General features: G+C 39.6%; 1 protein-coding gene across 7 annotated transcripts in view; it reads right to left on the bottom strand.

Moving 5' to 3' along the window:
- The window catches only part of WDFY3 (WD repeat and FYVE domain containing 3), a 141,774-nt gene that overhangs the window by 30,669 nt on the left and 94,892 nt on the right, over positions 1 to 16,213 (bottom strand). For 6 of the 7 annotated variants that reach the window (XM_035895518.1, XM_035895520.1, XM_035895522.1 and 3 more), the window contains 10 exons: positions 15,232 to 15,467; positions 13,794 to 13,928; positions 11,748 to 11,927; positions 9,103 to 9,336; positions 7,084 to 7,183; positions 5,443 to 5,603; positions 4,639 to 4,868; positions 3,676 to 3,785; positions 2,614 to 2,796; positions 642 to 799 (listed from right to left, as the gene is read on the bottom strand). In XM_035895518.1, coding sequence (XP_035751411.1) covers positions 642 to 799; positions 2,614 to 2,796; positions 3,676 to 3,785; positions 4,639 to 4,868; positions 5,443 to 5,603; positions 7,084 to 7,183; positions 9,103 to 9,336; positions 11,748 to 11,927; positions 13,794 to 13,928; positions 15,232 to 15,467 — 1,727 coding nt within the window. The remainder of the gene's footprint in view (positions 1 to 641; positions 800 to 2,613; positions 2,797 to 3,675; positions 3,786 to 4,638; positions 4,869 to 5,442; positions 5,604 to 7,083; positions 7,184 to 9,102; positions 9,337 to 11,747; positions 11,928 to 13,793; positions 13,929 to 15,231; positions 15,468 to 16,213) is intronic. The other variant, XM_035895519.1, reaches the window with a different exon arrangement.

Here is a 16,213-nt window from a genome sequence, read left to right as displayed (position 1 = left end):
TGCTTCCAATGCTTCAAATACTTCACACTAGCTCCTCGCAATACCCCATCAGGTACTGTCCTACTGAGAACACAACTGCTATGCTACTCTGGTCTAACTTTTTTTTATTTTATTTTATTTTTTAAGTAAGCAGGTTTGTAAAGCAAATGCCCAGTTCTACCATCACATATTGTTTTGCTGAACTCTTCTCTGTAGTACAATAAAAACAGTGCAAAGCAGCATTTGTTTAATCATGATACATACACATTCATATAAGGATTTTGCTACACCACGTCATCTTGGGGGCAGGATAGAAAAAAGGACAAGCGTCTGTCTCACAGCTTCTACTTCAGAGTGGTATTGCAAACTGAATTTAAGACCCAGCTAGCAAATGAATAGAGCATATATGTAGCCAGAACCAGCTGAGCAGTCTCAACAACAAAAAGTTTAACTCTTGGCGTAACGTTACAGATATGCAGACGCACCGAATAGATTAGAACACGCAGAAGCAAGTTGCCTAGCCTGGATATTCAAAAAGGGGAAACCAAGCACCAGCTATCACTTCACAGTCCACAGGATTCCTTACATTGGGATATTTACCACAAACCCTGAACACACATTGCTGGATTTTAGATCGTGTGCCATTAATTGACAGAAAATACCTGTGTAGAAAGGTTGTGTTTATTGAGCCCACTCTCCTTGCGATTTCTCCTGGAACCAGTTAGTTTAGAGAGGCCAAACCCACTGCTAACTCGTGAGAGTTTGGACTGTGTGGTTGGAACCAAAGCCTCCCCTCTACTGATGCATTTCTTCTCATGAGCTGAAAAACAAAGAGAAAGTGTTGGGAGTGCTTTTCAGGTTGTTTGCATTCTCCCCCCCATTATAGTTGTACTTTTAAATAGAATAACCTTTGCTGCTGCTTCAAAAAGGTGGGTGGTTTGGGGATTAGGGATTTGTGTGTGTGTGGTTTTTGTTTGTTGCGGTTTTTTGTTGTTAATTGCTTGTTTTAAGAGTGCCCAGCAGCACTCACATTCATGTCAAGCATTCATGACTTGTATAAGGCAAGATCCCCAGGTGAAATCTGGGAATTGCTTGCGTTTTGAAATGAAGCAAACAGATTTGTTACTCCTTTGACTGATGATCAAAACTGGGGTCCATGAATTCTGTCCTCATCTGAAAAGGTGAAAAACAGTTAGGTATAAACAAAACCATCACCTGGCCTCCCTCTACCCCCACCAACTTTAATTTTGCTGATTTACACCCTTTAAAGAACAAATGGTCATTCTAAAGAAGGGAGACAGCTTCTGGAGAATTATTTTTTCCCTCAAAGCAGTTACAAAGATAACAGAATTTTTATCATTTATGTTATAAACAGTAGATACTAGTGGAAAAAAATGCAGCTGAGCACCATATCTTTACCCAAGAAGGAGCTACAACATGGCCTCACTAACCAACCTGGCAGCAAAAGTACACTGTATTGAGCGGAGAAGCTAGATGGGCCTACTGCACCTTTTTGTGCACATACAACTATCCCAGTTGATAGTCAAGTCCGCATGACTGTTGTGCTTACTTTAAAACTGAAGTTAAAAAAAAAAAAAAGATAAAATCACAGCTTAGTTCAACACTCAACAGTTTAATATTCTCCTGATACTCAACTAATGGATCGTACTATATATCAGTTAGCTTTCATTTAGAAAGTACATGCTCACGTTCCTCATTGTTTCTTTAATTCACTCCACCTCTGAGCTTTCTTTTTCTTCTTTCAAAAAACTTACAGCAATAATTTCTTCAAAAGATCCTTCACTCCACTCAAAACATTTCGACAAATATACTGTCAGTGAGGCACTGGAAACGTGAGCAAACATCAGCCAGGGACAAAGCACATCTAGAAATACAGAGCCCACAAAAACAAGTATTCCAAGCTTCCAAAAATGCTTTCAGCACATCCAGGTTAACCTCAACCACTTTAGAGCTGTGCGAACATCAAAGGAGTCACATCTACAGAATTTTATTGTCTGCTGTCTAAACTCTTGCTAATTCAGTCCAGAAACAGTTGGCTTTCTTTATTACACGGGCACAGAGCTAACTTGTGCTTAATTCATCATCCACCAGGTTCTTTTCCTGCAAAGCTCCTTCCTGTGCTGAACAGATTTCCTAGCCAAGAAGAAGTCATAGTATCACTGCTGCTAGAGAAGGACTGCTCAGTCACACATTTCGAATCATATCACCAGAGTTTGCAGGCTGCACCCTGACATGCTTAAGCGGGGTCCCACTCCCTGCCTGGCACATCCAATCGTAAGAATGGTACCACAGGTCACCCCGATCCAAGTGTTCATGGGAAGGAGCTAAATGACTCCATCACTGTAATCCACAATATGCTATTTGGTGCGCGCTGACTCACAGACACAAGACATTGTTGAGACCACCGACAGTGTTGAATAAAGGCCCTGTGTGCAGTGGAGTGTATGTATATCCTATACACAGTACAGTTCCTGAACGACAGATGTTAAACAGTGACAGTTTAGAGTACTTACCGTTACACAAAAGTTAAGCCCATATTAAAGCATCCAGTGCATATGATTCAATTCAGGGAAATCTACCATTCAGGATAAATGAATCCCCAGTTACACTTACCCAAGTGATTTTGCCAACACTTTAAACTTGCTTCCTCAATAAAAGGTCTTGCAACAGTTATATCCACTTGGCCACGGTCATTGACAGGTAGTGTCACTTTGAAAACTTCTTCTAAAACCTGTTTTTTACTATGGATCAACTCTGTCCACACTCTGTTTATGGCTTTTAAAAGAAGCTGGCGACCTGCATAGGTACAAGATCACAAACAGCAAGCTCTTTACAGTGTTTATAGAATTGGTATTTTTACAGTAGTGAACTGAATAATTTCTGCAATTATATTCTAGTTTCTTGCCCTCTTGCTTGACTTGTGAAATGCCTTTGGGCAGACTTTTTTTGCCATTTATATGCTATCAGAAAGCATCTAACAGTTAATTTTAGCAATTTTTTCTCTGTGAATCTGAAACACTGGCTCTGATTATTTGCGATTCTTCTCCCACATCCATCTATTAATAAAACAAGATTCAAAAAAACTTACAGAAGTGTATGTCTGTATACACGTATATAATTCCACACATACATTACACTTCAGTATTTTTACATATGACTGTGTGCGTAAGTATACACCTACATAAATATTAAATATATACATGTAAAAAGAAATTTTAAAAAAAAAATTGCGGAATCTTTTCTTCCACAGGTAGTTCATAAATTTCCTTTGAGTGAAAGATCCTGAGGATGCCACTGAATAATAATTTTACAGCTTACACCAATTACTTCTTACCTATACTCATGTAAGATCCAGCTAACACAAAATCATGGTGCACATTTAAAACGACCCATTTCTATTCCATTCAACTCAGCTCATATAAAGCAGTATTTCTAATTCTGATGCTTGTCCAGAAAACAATGAAGAGCTCTTGCTATTTTAATAGAGCAGTAACTTATCCTGGATATGTCTGTCTTGGTATTTCTAAGTGTTTTTTCATCTATTTTTTATATATTTTTATATACACACCCACCCCCCACACCCCTAGCCTTAAGAGTAACTGGGTAAAAAGATTAGTGATGACAATATAGAAGTGGCATTAGCAGACATCTGTGGCTTTGTCACACTCAGATTACCTTCGCTGACATCTTGATTGTAGACTCCATCTGGTTCTATATCAGAGGGGATCATAATGTGCCAAGTTGTCATCCTGGCTTCTGCTTCCAATCCAAACCCATCAACGTTGCTACAAATACATAATGAATTAACAATCACCAGAAAAAAATACAAGCTAAAGCACTTTATTCCCTGTGACAACATCACAAGGATTAATACATGCTAAAACAGCAACATATCTTCACTTCTGTCCACTTGAGTTCTGATAGCCTTCAGTCACAAACTGAAGCAAAGGTTTATGAAAAATGACATGCCATGGACACTGATGTCACTGGAGGAAGACAGTAATATTTGAAGAAACACAAAATAGCCAAGGCCACAAATAAAGAATGTTAGGGTTTCTGCTGCTGCTGCTTCCCAAGTGTCTTTGGCTGAAACACAAGTCATACATCTTTTTCAGAAAGAAAAAATGAAAACGCCAGGCAGGCATTTGCAGCAATGCAGGGAAGTGGTTGACTACAGCATTTGTCATGGGTATCTGATTTAATCCCTGCCTGGACTTATTCAATGCTATACATCCAAGTACTAAGATATGGAATTTATATGAAATGATTCAATAGACAATAAATCTAGTGACTGATCTCTTTGACAATTACTTAGCATCAGTGTTTCTTTCTACCTTGAAAATACTTCAAATTATCAAAGCGTAACAACAAAATCGTTAGATAAACACTTGTGTCAGTATTTAAGTACCTTTGTAAAAGGAAGTAAGAACGTTCTCTATACCTGGGCTCTTCAAACCTAATTTTCTTTCAAAATGAATCACTTAAGCTTGCTTGCATTTCACTGGCTGGAAAGTTAGAAACAGTTAGCCAAAATTTGCTGACTTATTCGCAAGGTGAGTGTCATTGCCGAGAGAGAACAGGTGATTTTAATACTTCACAGCCCTGATTCTGGAATGAACTTCCATCTGAGATATTTACCTTCCCACGTGCAGATTAATCAAGCAGTGAGCTAGGCAACTGATGAACTCTTGATCGTGATTTCCAGGTCCCAAAATTAAGTTTCTGTTCACAGTAAGGACCCTTAGGGAATCAAGGAGAGCCACTTGCTGAGGAACAGTTTTGTGCGCCCTTGAGAACTGATACAAGATGGTCCTGTTCAGGCAGTGATAAATAGCATCCAGTGATAGTCCCTGAGATCTTCTTTTTGACTGATGTGAAGTAAAAAAAACATGATCAGATAGTAGCAGAAAATCAATTTACTGGCAGATAATCTTCCCCTGAATTGACCCATGCTCATTTTTTAAAATCGGTGTTTTACTAAAAGCATCAATTCCATGAATTTCAAGGACCAAAATTACATTAATACATGATGATACACTTATAATGTTAACACGTGTAAAGACACTGCTGATTTCTAACAGCAAAAGTCTTCTACCAACCTCCAATAAAATTGCATGAGGAAGCTTCCCAAAAATGTCAAGATAAATTTAGGAAGTTTCCCAAAATTCATGTGAGATAAGTTTTGTTGTTTATTTGGGGGTATTTCTAAAAAATAATGTCATCTGAAAGCAGTTCTTACTCAACTGCCCCATATTAAAAGCACTCCACACTGTCAAGATGTGCTAGGGAAGCTCAGTAAAAAGAGAGAAAGCCTGGGGAAGAAAAGCGTACTTCTATGCTGACATGCATCACTAATAGGTTGCTTAGTGACATCACTCTATGGATTTTAATGTAACCTGCAAAAATATTTTTGCAAGCAGGCTAATGGAAGAACATTGTTACCTGTGCAATGAGCTGGATTATGAAGTCCACAAGAAGTTTGGATTCTTTGTTGAACATGCCCTGCCAAAGCTTATCTACCACACGCTGTGTAAAATAAAACACATTGTTCACCAGCACTTGGTAGCTTCCTCCACTCGTTATAGGCAGAGATGCGTCTTCACCTAGGTAACAAAAAACCCAAAAGTTTTCTTCATTTATCAAAAAACCCACATCTGCATAAATACATCCACACTAGTCTGTGCTTTCTAGACTTCTGTAAAAGAGATTTTTTTTAAGAAAACATTTGAAATTGACAGTGACAGAGGCCAAACAGGGGGAGCTGGGGAGGGAAGAGTCCAGAAGAAATGGTACTCCTGTGATTCTGAGGCATCATATTTATGCACACTCCTCTTTTTCAACTGGAGCCGCACATGTACAGAACCATCTGTAGCTTTTTTAAATTATACTTTTGCTTTTTCAAAAAGAAAAGAACCTTTTTGAACACCTTGAGATGACAAGGGATATCAGCTTGCATCACTTCTCTCACTGTGCTTTGTCCATTAAAGCTGAGAGTCAATGGGCATCAGCTGCATGCATCTGCGTGTATGTAAATGTCAGTCCAGCTATATTAAGAGAAGCTTGAAAAGTGCAAGTGCTTCCATAAAAAACAAACAATCAAAAAACTCATCAGTGCTGTTGATTTTTCTGGAAGTTCACCTGCATTTATTCACTTGTTGCCCCATCTGCACATAAAGCAACTGATAGCATTGCACCTGGAGGAAGCAGGCAAAACCTTGAAGAAGGAACACCGGGGAAACCGAAGTCCTGCTCCTGGGCTGCACAGAAATACTTGTAAGGGCAGGCAGCTCTTCTAAGAACCTGAGCTAAAGTTTCATGTAACATTATTCTGGATTGATTTTATTAATGCACTGCACCCAGAGAAAGACAAATCATTGCTGTGGCAAGAAAGAGGGAGCCTTCCAAGCACATTTGAACAGAAACGCGTGCTGCTGCATGACATCTAGGATGGAGATGGAGCAGACCAAGAGCTTCTGGGAAATCCAGCAGGCCATCAAGAAACTAGCTGGGCACCTGAGCAGTGATATTCTTACAGGCCACTTCATGATCATCTAAACCCATGGTCTGGTGGGACAGGCCACTGTACTGACATCCAAGTTACAAGCTTCTAATTCTCTTCCTGTCTGTTTATTAACTGGATCAATGGAGTGCTAATCCCATAGGCTTTTTCTAGGGTGCTACATTCATAATAAAACTACAGTAGGAGAAAATGGAAAAAAAAAAAGCTAACTTTTCAAAACCAAAGTCCCACACATGATAAATTGAAAAAGCTTCAGATCCTCTACCACAGCAAGAAGGACAAGACAGATGATACAAGATCCAGTTTCAGTTCTTTCTGGTGTGATGGCAATTTGTCTGGCTTACATAACCAAACGACTCATCCCATATATTTTTTTTTTAATAACCTATTTTACAGCTTTGGCACAACTGAGATAGGAAGGGAACATGCAAGCACAGCAACACCATTTACACATCAAAAGAAAGGAAAGGGCAGGAAAAAAATATAAAGACAACAAAAAGAGGACACTAATAAAGAAAAAGTTAAATAATCAACAGATTGATAATTAAACTTTGCTATATTACCCAATAAAACATCAGCTGCAAGTAAGTGGTCCATCACTCCATCCAAAACATATGTCTGAAACTCCTTCTGCTGCGTTCGTGTTGATCTTTCAGGGGAAGCCTGATAAAAGAAATACAATGTTAAGATAATGAAAAACTCTTGAGTGAGCAAAAAGAGGGAGGGGGAAGGTGTTCTAGGTGAATCCCTCTTTTCTCAGCTCTCATGAACTATCTTTTTTTTTCCTCTTAACATTCTGTCTCAAGTAAGAAGCCTTGGCTTTATCTAAAAATTTTATGTCAAGTATACATTGGCTGTACGCAGTCTTAAGAGAGTAGGCATTATTCCTTTTTAAATCCAGTAAATTTCTCTTCTGCCAAGAAAGGAACATATTCTGAAAAGGTGCATGGTTAAACTGTGATCTCCTCAGTTCACATAGTCACCTCCTTCAGTAAAAAAAGAGTAAACAGGACAGATCAAACATCTAAGTTGATCACCACTTCTATGTGGGGTTCTGCATATTACTACAGCAGCCTTGGTATAGTCATATAATAGATGGATGTGCTAAGCCTTTCTAATTTCCTTTGCACTTAAAGCTGAAAACCAATTCATCACCTTGTGTTGTTCAACGAATACATAATCATACCTAACCGAATGATCCACTTAAGCAGTTCTAGAAAGCAATGTAAAATTATGTGAACATGCTTTGTCTTGCCCTGTAACAGTTTAGCAGTGTGTACATACCCAGTCCTGTTTATGCTAAGGGCCTGTAATTAACATTGACAAATAACAATGGATTAAAACAGCAGTAAAGCAACTGCAACCAGTTGAACACGGCCTCAAATATGCTTCCTGATGTTAGCATGTAACTGTGACTCTTGATAATTCATTTTTTGCTTTGTGACAGCAAAGATGCCCAATCACCCCAAGAAATTCGTCAGGAAATACACAAGCACAGCCCAAAATTCCTGCAGCTATCAAAAAATACCAGAGAGACTCAGCAACACATAGACAAGGGAACAAATAGGCAGGTGAAGGGAGAATGTGAATTGACGTGAACTGAATATTTCAAAATACGTTGTCTGAAGAAGGTATGGGCAAACTAAACAGTAATGGAACTCCTCATTCCCTGCCTCACCATTAACATAAGGATGTTTTCTGCAGGTGTCACAAACTTTAAAAATTAAATTACGGAAATATAATACAAGTTGTTTTGCGGATTTTATAGAATATGACGCCATATGTGTGCCACTTCTTTTTATCTAGTATGAATAAAACAGGTGCTGTAATATTTCTGCAGGGATTCACATTTTATATTTTCAACAAAACCAATACAGCTGTCACAGTCTGAAAGTTGTTTAACAAATAAATCATATTCCACAAAGTAAAACCTGAAGAAAGCTACAACTTCTCATGCAGCACCGCTGAACATCTAGTGTTGTGATCTACTAGCTGTTTCCAGACAAAAGGAGATATTAGCCAAGATGCCAAAACAAGATTATGGCTACTCTAAAGTGAGCACAGAATAGAAATAAAACATTGACATGGCATGCTCAGCAACTACCAGAGCCATTTGACTGGCCAAATGAAAAGTTAAGGAGCCCACAAATAAAAGCAGTAGGAGGGCTGTGGTCTGGAGGGGAGAACAGAGCACAGCAAGAAAAAAGCCAGGTAATCCACATGCAGACTGGCAGCTCAAGCACCTGAGATGGTCACCAATATACACAAATGCTGGCAGGGAGGACACAGGCAGGGAAAAGAAGTCCAGAAAACATTCTCAAAAGAAGGCTGAGATAAACCCTCTGCATTTGCTTTCTTAGCTTTTCCAAGCTGCTAAAGAAAGGTGAGCACACTACTATTTATGAGACACTAGTGTTCCTTTCCCCCCCCCCACGCACCCTCTTATTTCATGACAGTTTACAGGATTCTACTGAATCCCAGCCCACCACTGCTCTAACTTCAAAAAGTAAGTAGAGGAAAATATTTTAGGGGCACAATAAGTTCAAATAATAAAAACAAAACACAAAAAATAAAGAAACTACCTCTAGCAGAAGATCTACCAGTGGAGTCTGTTTGCTGGCTGGTGTGAGACACAGGTTATCTATTATCATCACACGCATGAAGTCAAACACAAACTTCTTGGCAGGATGGTTGGTCAGGTATGTCTTGGTGCCCACATTGCAGTATTCTGATTGGCTCCTGTTCATGCCAGAATCAGCTGCAAAGGCTTTAAACTCTTCGGCTGGCGACCCAACTTCATCATCAAGATCAGTGACCTGTGAAAAACAGCATGTTAAAACTCTAGAGATCAGCAAATTAACAGTAGTCTGTTTGCTACTCTATTCTTTACTTGTCTTTCTAAGGCTATTCACTTCACATTTTGCTTCTTAAGAAGCCTTATTACAAGATTATTATGTTCAGGATCAGTTCCCTAACACATAATAGGAGAAACATCCAAATTCTACTCTGTATTCCCAAAGCAAACAGTAATCAGTGAAGACTGACATGAGTTATGTGAGCTAGAGATCACATTTCATATTGACTTATCAACAAGAAGTACTTGGGCAATTTCTAGATACTTCGGAAAAACAAATTTTCTCATTGCAAAAAAGTTGTTTTGAAAAAATTCATTTAAAAAAATCAAGAGCAGTTAAAATAAAATCAAGACATGTCCTGGTTTCAGCTGGGACAGAGTTAATTTTCTTCTTAGTAGCTGGTATAGTGCTGTGTTTTGGATTTAGTACCAGAAGAATGTTGATAACACATTGATGGCTTAGTTGTGGCTGGGTAGTGCTTAGCCTAGCCAAGGACTTCTCAGCTCTGCCAGGTGCACAAGAAGCTGGGAGGGGACACAGCTGGGACAGCTGACCCAAACTGGCCAAAGGGATATTCAAGACCATATGACATCACGCTCAGCATATAAGCTGGGGGAAGAAGAAGGAAGGAAGGGGGGGGACACGTTGAGAGCGATGGCGTTTGTCTTCCCAAGTAACTGTTACGCGTGATGGAGCCCTGCTTTCCTGGGGATGGCTGAACACCTGTCTGCTGCCCCACCCCACTGTGGGGGGAGAGAGCGAGTGGCTATGTGGTGCTTGGTTGCTGGCTGGGGTTAAACCACGACAAGACAGAAGACAACTAAAAAAGGCTATCAAGCTTACGTGACAGAAACCAAAAAAAGGAACCAAGCCTTTTCTTTTCTTAATACAATACCTCCATCAGAGCACAGTTATGTATAAGTCAGTTTCCTAAAATCTCGAAAAAATAAAAATACAATAAGGGTCTCTACAGCTTTGCAGTTTCTGATGAACAAGAATCTTTGAGGGGCTAGCTCTCAAGGAGGACTGTAAGAAAAGTGCAAACAGTAACAAAAGCTGTCAACCCCAAAACACTGACTGTTCTTCTCTAATGCTCTCCTCCAAATGCAAGATGAGACAATATGATTTCCCTCAACAGGCTTATCACATCACCAGCTTACAGATGAAGTAACCAAACATTTTGAACATTTGAACTGCTTCAGTAGATTTTTCTGAAGAAATGAGAAGCCTGAATGTGTAGTACTGGTTTTAATGGCAATCTCAGAAGGGCTTGAAAAATCAGTTAGGAATTTTCTCTCAAGGCTAAATTTGGCCCGTAACATTTTGTTGTAGGAACTTGGCTGTTAGTCATCTATTTCACAAGGGATTGATTAATTCTACATACTCAGTTGACTCAAGTTGTCAGGCAGCTACACAAAGTTTCAAGGGACCTAGTAGTTAAAGTAAAACCTGCTCAGAGAGACAAGGCTCCTCTAAAAACTCTATACAGGTGAATGCCAAAACAGCATTACCAGTTTGTAAGTAGCACTTCAGGGTTTTTTGAGAGCGAGTTCCTAAAATCTACTTCAAGTGCAAGTTAAACTAAAAAGCAAAATAAACTACCTTTATGAGAGACTCATCAGCACACACCTTTAAAAACTGGATCTCCCATTTCTACTGACAAGAAAAAGACAGCATGCCACCAGTAAGTATTTCCTGAAGTATCTTATCATACCCTCCCTAATTCTAGCATTTGCCAACCTGTAGCCTAACTATCCCTCCATGTTCTTAGTAAAATTACTTTTAGACATGGACTAACAATAAGCTTGTTTCCTTTCCATTCATATTCTAGAAATAGCATCATTTGTAAATGATGCTTAGCTCAAAGAATACTTTGGGTGTCAATGCAAGCAAAGTTGAATTCACACCCTCTTCTCTTGGCTTAAACTCAGTAGTTCCAGGTAATACAAGAACACTGTCTTGTGGTTAAGCCACAAAAGAAGAAATGGGAAATGGGGGGAAAAAAGAAGTTTTAGATTTTATCATAACCTCCAGAGAAGGCAGCTGAAAGCACAGGCTGACGCAGTCTCTTTTGTTTTTGTAAATCTGAGCTAACATTGTTGATATGAGTGAAAAAAATGATCCACTAGAAAACACATGTACATTCCCCCTAGAATGAAGTTTCAGATGTCACTGCACAGTAACTGCCCTTCAGCTGAACATGCGCTTCTCTCAGTTCTAAAACCCAAGTACAAAACATCCAGCCCAGCCTTTACAACAACACCTTTCTGCAGGGTAAGTAGAGCTTTGTCTTTGCATGCCTGTTAATTGGTAAGTCCTTCACAGTAACATTCAGGGGAAAAACAAAACAGCTAACTATTTGGATTTCCTACCATCTCAGAGTAAGGTCGTATGTTGAAAGGAAACACTGTTGCTGCCAGCGCACACAGGAACTCTGGACTCATCCACAAGGAAATGAGGTCTGGCACATTGTGATACAAATACCGAAAGAACTGCATCAAGGTGACTGGATATTCTCGAAGCCAAGAGCCTTCCTCCTCCGACTGCCAAGGCTGGGTTGAAAAACAAATAGCATATTAGCACAGATGGCACTAAATGAAGAACACTCATTTCAGAAAGGAACTGCAGGAATAGGAACTGTAGGGTCAAATATGCAATCAAACTCATTGTCCAACATGCAATGAAACATGTGATCGTGACACAGGATCAAAGATGGTGTCAAATATGATCAACCACGTGGACGAGCACTTGTTTAAGCAGAGCAGAAATAATTGATTGGACGTGCAGCCAAGCACACGACCAAGCGTGAAAAACAGCCGGAACACAAAAGTGCGTTGGAGCACTTGTCAGAACATGACTGAAGACACGGTGTTAGGTCAAACATATGACCTAATACCTGACCAAACACGTGACAGAAAATATGTTTGAGTGTATCACCAACACGTGACAAACCTGACCCAGTGTGACAGAACACATCTGAGCATGTCACCATATGATGGACACCTGACCAAACACATTGCTAATCTTGCCTCCAGAATGTGTGACAATTGAACAAGTGACCAACTTTAACACACACATAAACGTGTTCAAACCATGTGCCTGCAACAGGTGACAACAGAACATGCGTCCAAGCCATCACAAACATGTGACTGAACACATGGCAGCATGTCACCATATCATAAATGCGTGAGAAACATGTAGCTGAACATGACAAACATGACAACAGGACGTGTCATGATAAAACAGGCTGGAACAAGTTGCAATGACATGATGAAATGTAACCTGACACATGACTGAACATGTGATAAACCCACAGCAGTAACACATGGCAGCCTAACACATGACAGTAACCTATGCCTGAGCATGTGTTTGAGCACATCACAAACAGGAGACTGACCATGTTTACAACATGACTGACCGTAAGTCAAAACATGTGTCCTAACATGTAATGTTGCAAAACATGTTGGTAAACATGACCTGACTCATGTCAACCCAAAGTGTGATGGCACACCTGAACATACACCTGATGACACAGCGCAAGACAGCAATGCAAGACACAGCACCTGTCTCTGAGCATGTCACAAATGTGTCCAAACAGGCAAGGACCAAACACACAACAGAACAGGTCACCAGCAAGAGACAGGACACGTGACAACAGGAACAAGTATCACACCAGGTCACAAACACGTAACCAGTACACATGTCCAGAAGGCATTTCTGAGCATGTTAACATGTGAGAGACATGCAAGCGATGCTTCTTGGAGGATATCGCAAACACATGACAACCAAACAGGCCACAACCAAACAGGTGCTGTTTTCAAACATTTGCTGAGAATATTCAGCAGGTAACACACTCTGGCTCCAAGGAAATACAAAAGTTTTGCCACTGAGAAACCAATTGTCACTACTCTTGACATTAGATTGAAAGATGAGAAGACAACACATTTTTCTGGAAGTAAATTAATTTCCTCCAGCATGTGGCTATTAATAGTCAGGGGACTTCTCTGCATGTGGAAGGTTCATGCACGAAATCTGCGTAGCTCTGAGCAGATGGGATAGAGAGTCTCAAACATTCCCCCACGATGTTAATCAGGAAAGAAATTCAATGATCTCTGCCAAGGGCATTTTATCCTTCTGCTTTCTTGTGTTTTTTTTAATTGCAGCAAACCACAAAGCCTTTTTGTGAAAAAGCTGCATTAATTTTGTGGCCACTAGTATTTCTACAGATACTGAAAAATAATGCAAGATAGAATAATCCACCAACAATGATGGTTTTCACCCAAGTATTATGAGCCTAACTCACAGCTGGGTTTATCATGACACTAAAACCCCCTCAACTTTTCTAATTTGGCTTTTGACCACATGGCAAACGTAAACAATTCTGTATATTCAAATACAAGCAAAATTTTTATGCTTACGGAATTCAGCATGCTTCTCAGCATCCCCAGTAACAAGAAGGCAGCTTCTGTGCAAACACTGTGTATTGAAGAGGTAACGGTGCCACAGGAGGCAGGAACTCCAAATATGAATGTCCAAATAGAGTCTAAATCAAACTGTAAGAGGTGAAAGAGAAGACAGACATGAAATAATCCCTTTCTTCTGTACAATTTGATACTGCTTTTTATTATACCTACAATACACTCATTTGGCAGTATCTAAAAAAATGAATTGTTTTATGTCCACCAAACTTTATTCCCCAAAAGCTTCATATGAAGGTCACATATCACTGAAGAAAATTCCTTCTAACCATGGGTTAGAAACTACAATTCTCACCTTCTCAAAATATTTAAGCGTTTTGAAACAAAATATTTAAGTGTTTTGAAACAAGAAGAGACCTGTCAGACAAGTGCTTCACAATCATCTCAGTTTACTTCACTCACATCTACCAGTAAAACTCACACTATATCCCACAGGAAAAAAAAAAAACAAACCACAAAACCAAACAACAAGACAAATAAACCAAGTTCCATTTTCCAGCAAGTCCAAAAAATTAGATCAATTAAAAAATAAAAAAAGGCAAAGTGCTCACCTCTAGCATTAAGAGTGCTACTGCTAAATATTTTAAATAGTTGAATTTAGTTTTGATTTAACAGAGCCATATTTCAATGCTGTAAGCAGGTAAGCTTCACGCCTCTACTTTACTGTAGCACAGCGCTGAATGTGCTGTCAAATATTCCTCTTGAGAAAACAAGCAGTCAGAATACCTTCCAGTCTGAAATTTTTACTTTCCAGTTCCCACTGATAAATAAATGTTAGCACTGCACCCATTCTAAACAGGCACCTTGTCTATATCTGGAGTGTGGCTTTTCTCCATAAAGCAGTATACTAAGGCTTCCTAGGACTCTGTTGTAGACCATATAATATCTACTCATTTGCATACAATTAAAACAAGTCCAAAATCAACCTGTTCAGAATAAGAACAATAAATGTTCTCTAGCAACAACTGAGATGCCTCCCTACAAAACCACAGAGACTTTCTGAAGTAAAAGCTACCTTGTTTTGTCTGTAACCTCCTGAACTGTTTTTAACACAGCAACTCCCTGCTCTTTCAAAAAACCCAAAAAACAACAACAAAAACCAACAAAAAAAGCAAGCAAAAAATTATGTCCTGTTCAATGCCCACACCATGCCAGCTCAAACCAGGGATCTGCTTCTCATCTGACCCCAAAACAGACCAGAAAGACACCAGCAACAGCTAGGCCATACCAGGCTGACTTCCCACCCCAAACAGCTCAGCACTAAACACCACATTGTGACTGCGAGTCAGCTGCAGAGAAGAAGGAGGGGGCCTGGTTAATCCATTATTGCTTTCATGACAGACAAAATAACATTTACAACTTACTAGATAATCCCTACCTGGCAACCCTGATTACATCGGCTGCTGCTGACAGGTGCACTGACCTGCAGGTTTTCGGGCAGTTCAGTGACTGGCTGCTGCAGGAAAAGGGCCATGAGGAGGAAATAGAGTGCAGGTACGTTAGTGTGCTTTGGGAGAAGGGACTGCAGAACGGGAAAGCCTGGGAAGTGACAAGCATCCCGGTTAATCTCCCGGACCGTCGATCTGCCACCAGCGCTCCTGCCGACATTGAACCCTAAGATTAAGAAAAAAAAAAAAAAAAAAAAAAAAAAAAAACCACTATAAAAAGCCAACAATGTTAATAGAGAAATGCCTGTGAAGCTCACTTCTTCCTCAACTAGCAAACTCAAGAGGGTGCCTCAGAAATAAATGCTGTAAAAAATGAATGCACGCATACAGACTACCACACACATTATGCAATTCTGCTTCAGATGTCTATGTTTTTAATCAATTAAAAAAAGGAAATCATTGCCTTCCAGTACCACATAGATGACGCTACTCCATACAGACTGCCTAATGCTACTGCATATGCACAGATCCATTTTCTGACTGTGACCAGAATTTCAGACTTTTAAAACACCCAATCTTCTGAAAAAAAGATATTTTGCTGGCTGAAAGGGAAGTACCACCTTAATCTCAGGTACAGATTTATATGACCAAGCAGCAATCTCATGGCCCATTTAAAGTTGATGGGTGGCTAATTTGTTTACAAAGACATCTCAGGGGCATCTTGTTTCAGCTGTTTTGTTACTGATTAATCAGCTGATATGAAGAAATGCTCTTATTTTATCTTAAGTGCTGCCAGAGGCACAAAACTCACCATTTGTGACCCTGCTTCTACCCAGGTGTTTCATTTTCCTATTAAAAAACAAAAACCAAACCAAACACCACACCACATGGGGACAGCAGCAGTGCTTATTTTCAAGAGAGAAAGGGGGCAAGACCACAGTTCAGTCTCCAAAGCAGCACTAACACTGAGCC

Source organism: Egretta garzetta, unplaced genomic scaffold (genome assembly GCF_000687185.1).
Source record: "Egretta garzetta isolate BGI_Z169 unplaced genomic scaffold, ASM68718v1 scaffold615, whole genome shotgun sequence".
NCBI classification, from domain to species: domain Eukaryota; kingdom Metazoa; phylum Chordata; class Aves; order Pelecaniformes; family Ardeidae; genus Egretta; species Egretta garzetta.
This window is presented reverse-complemented; position numbering and strand designations above follow the sequence as displayed.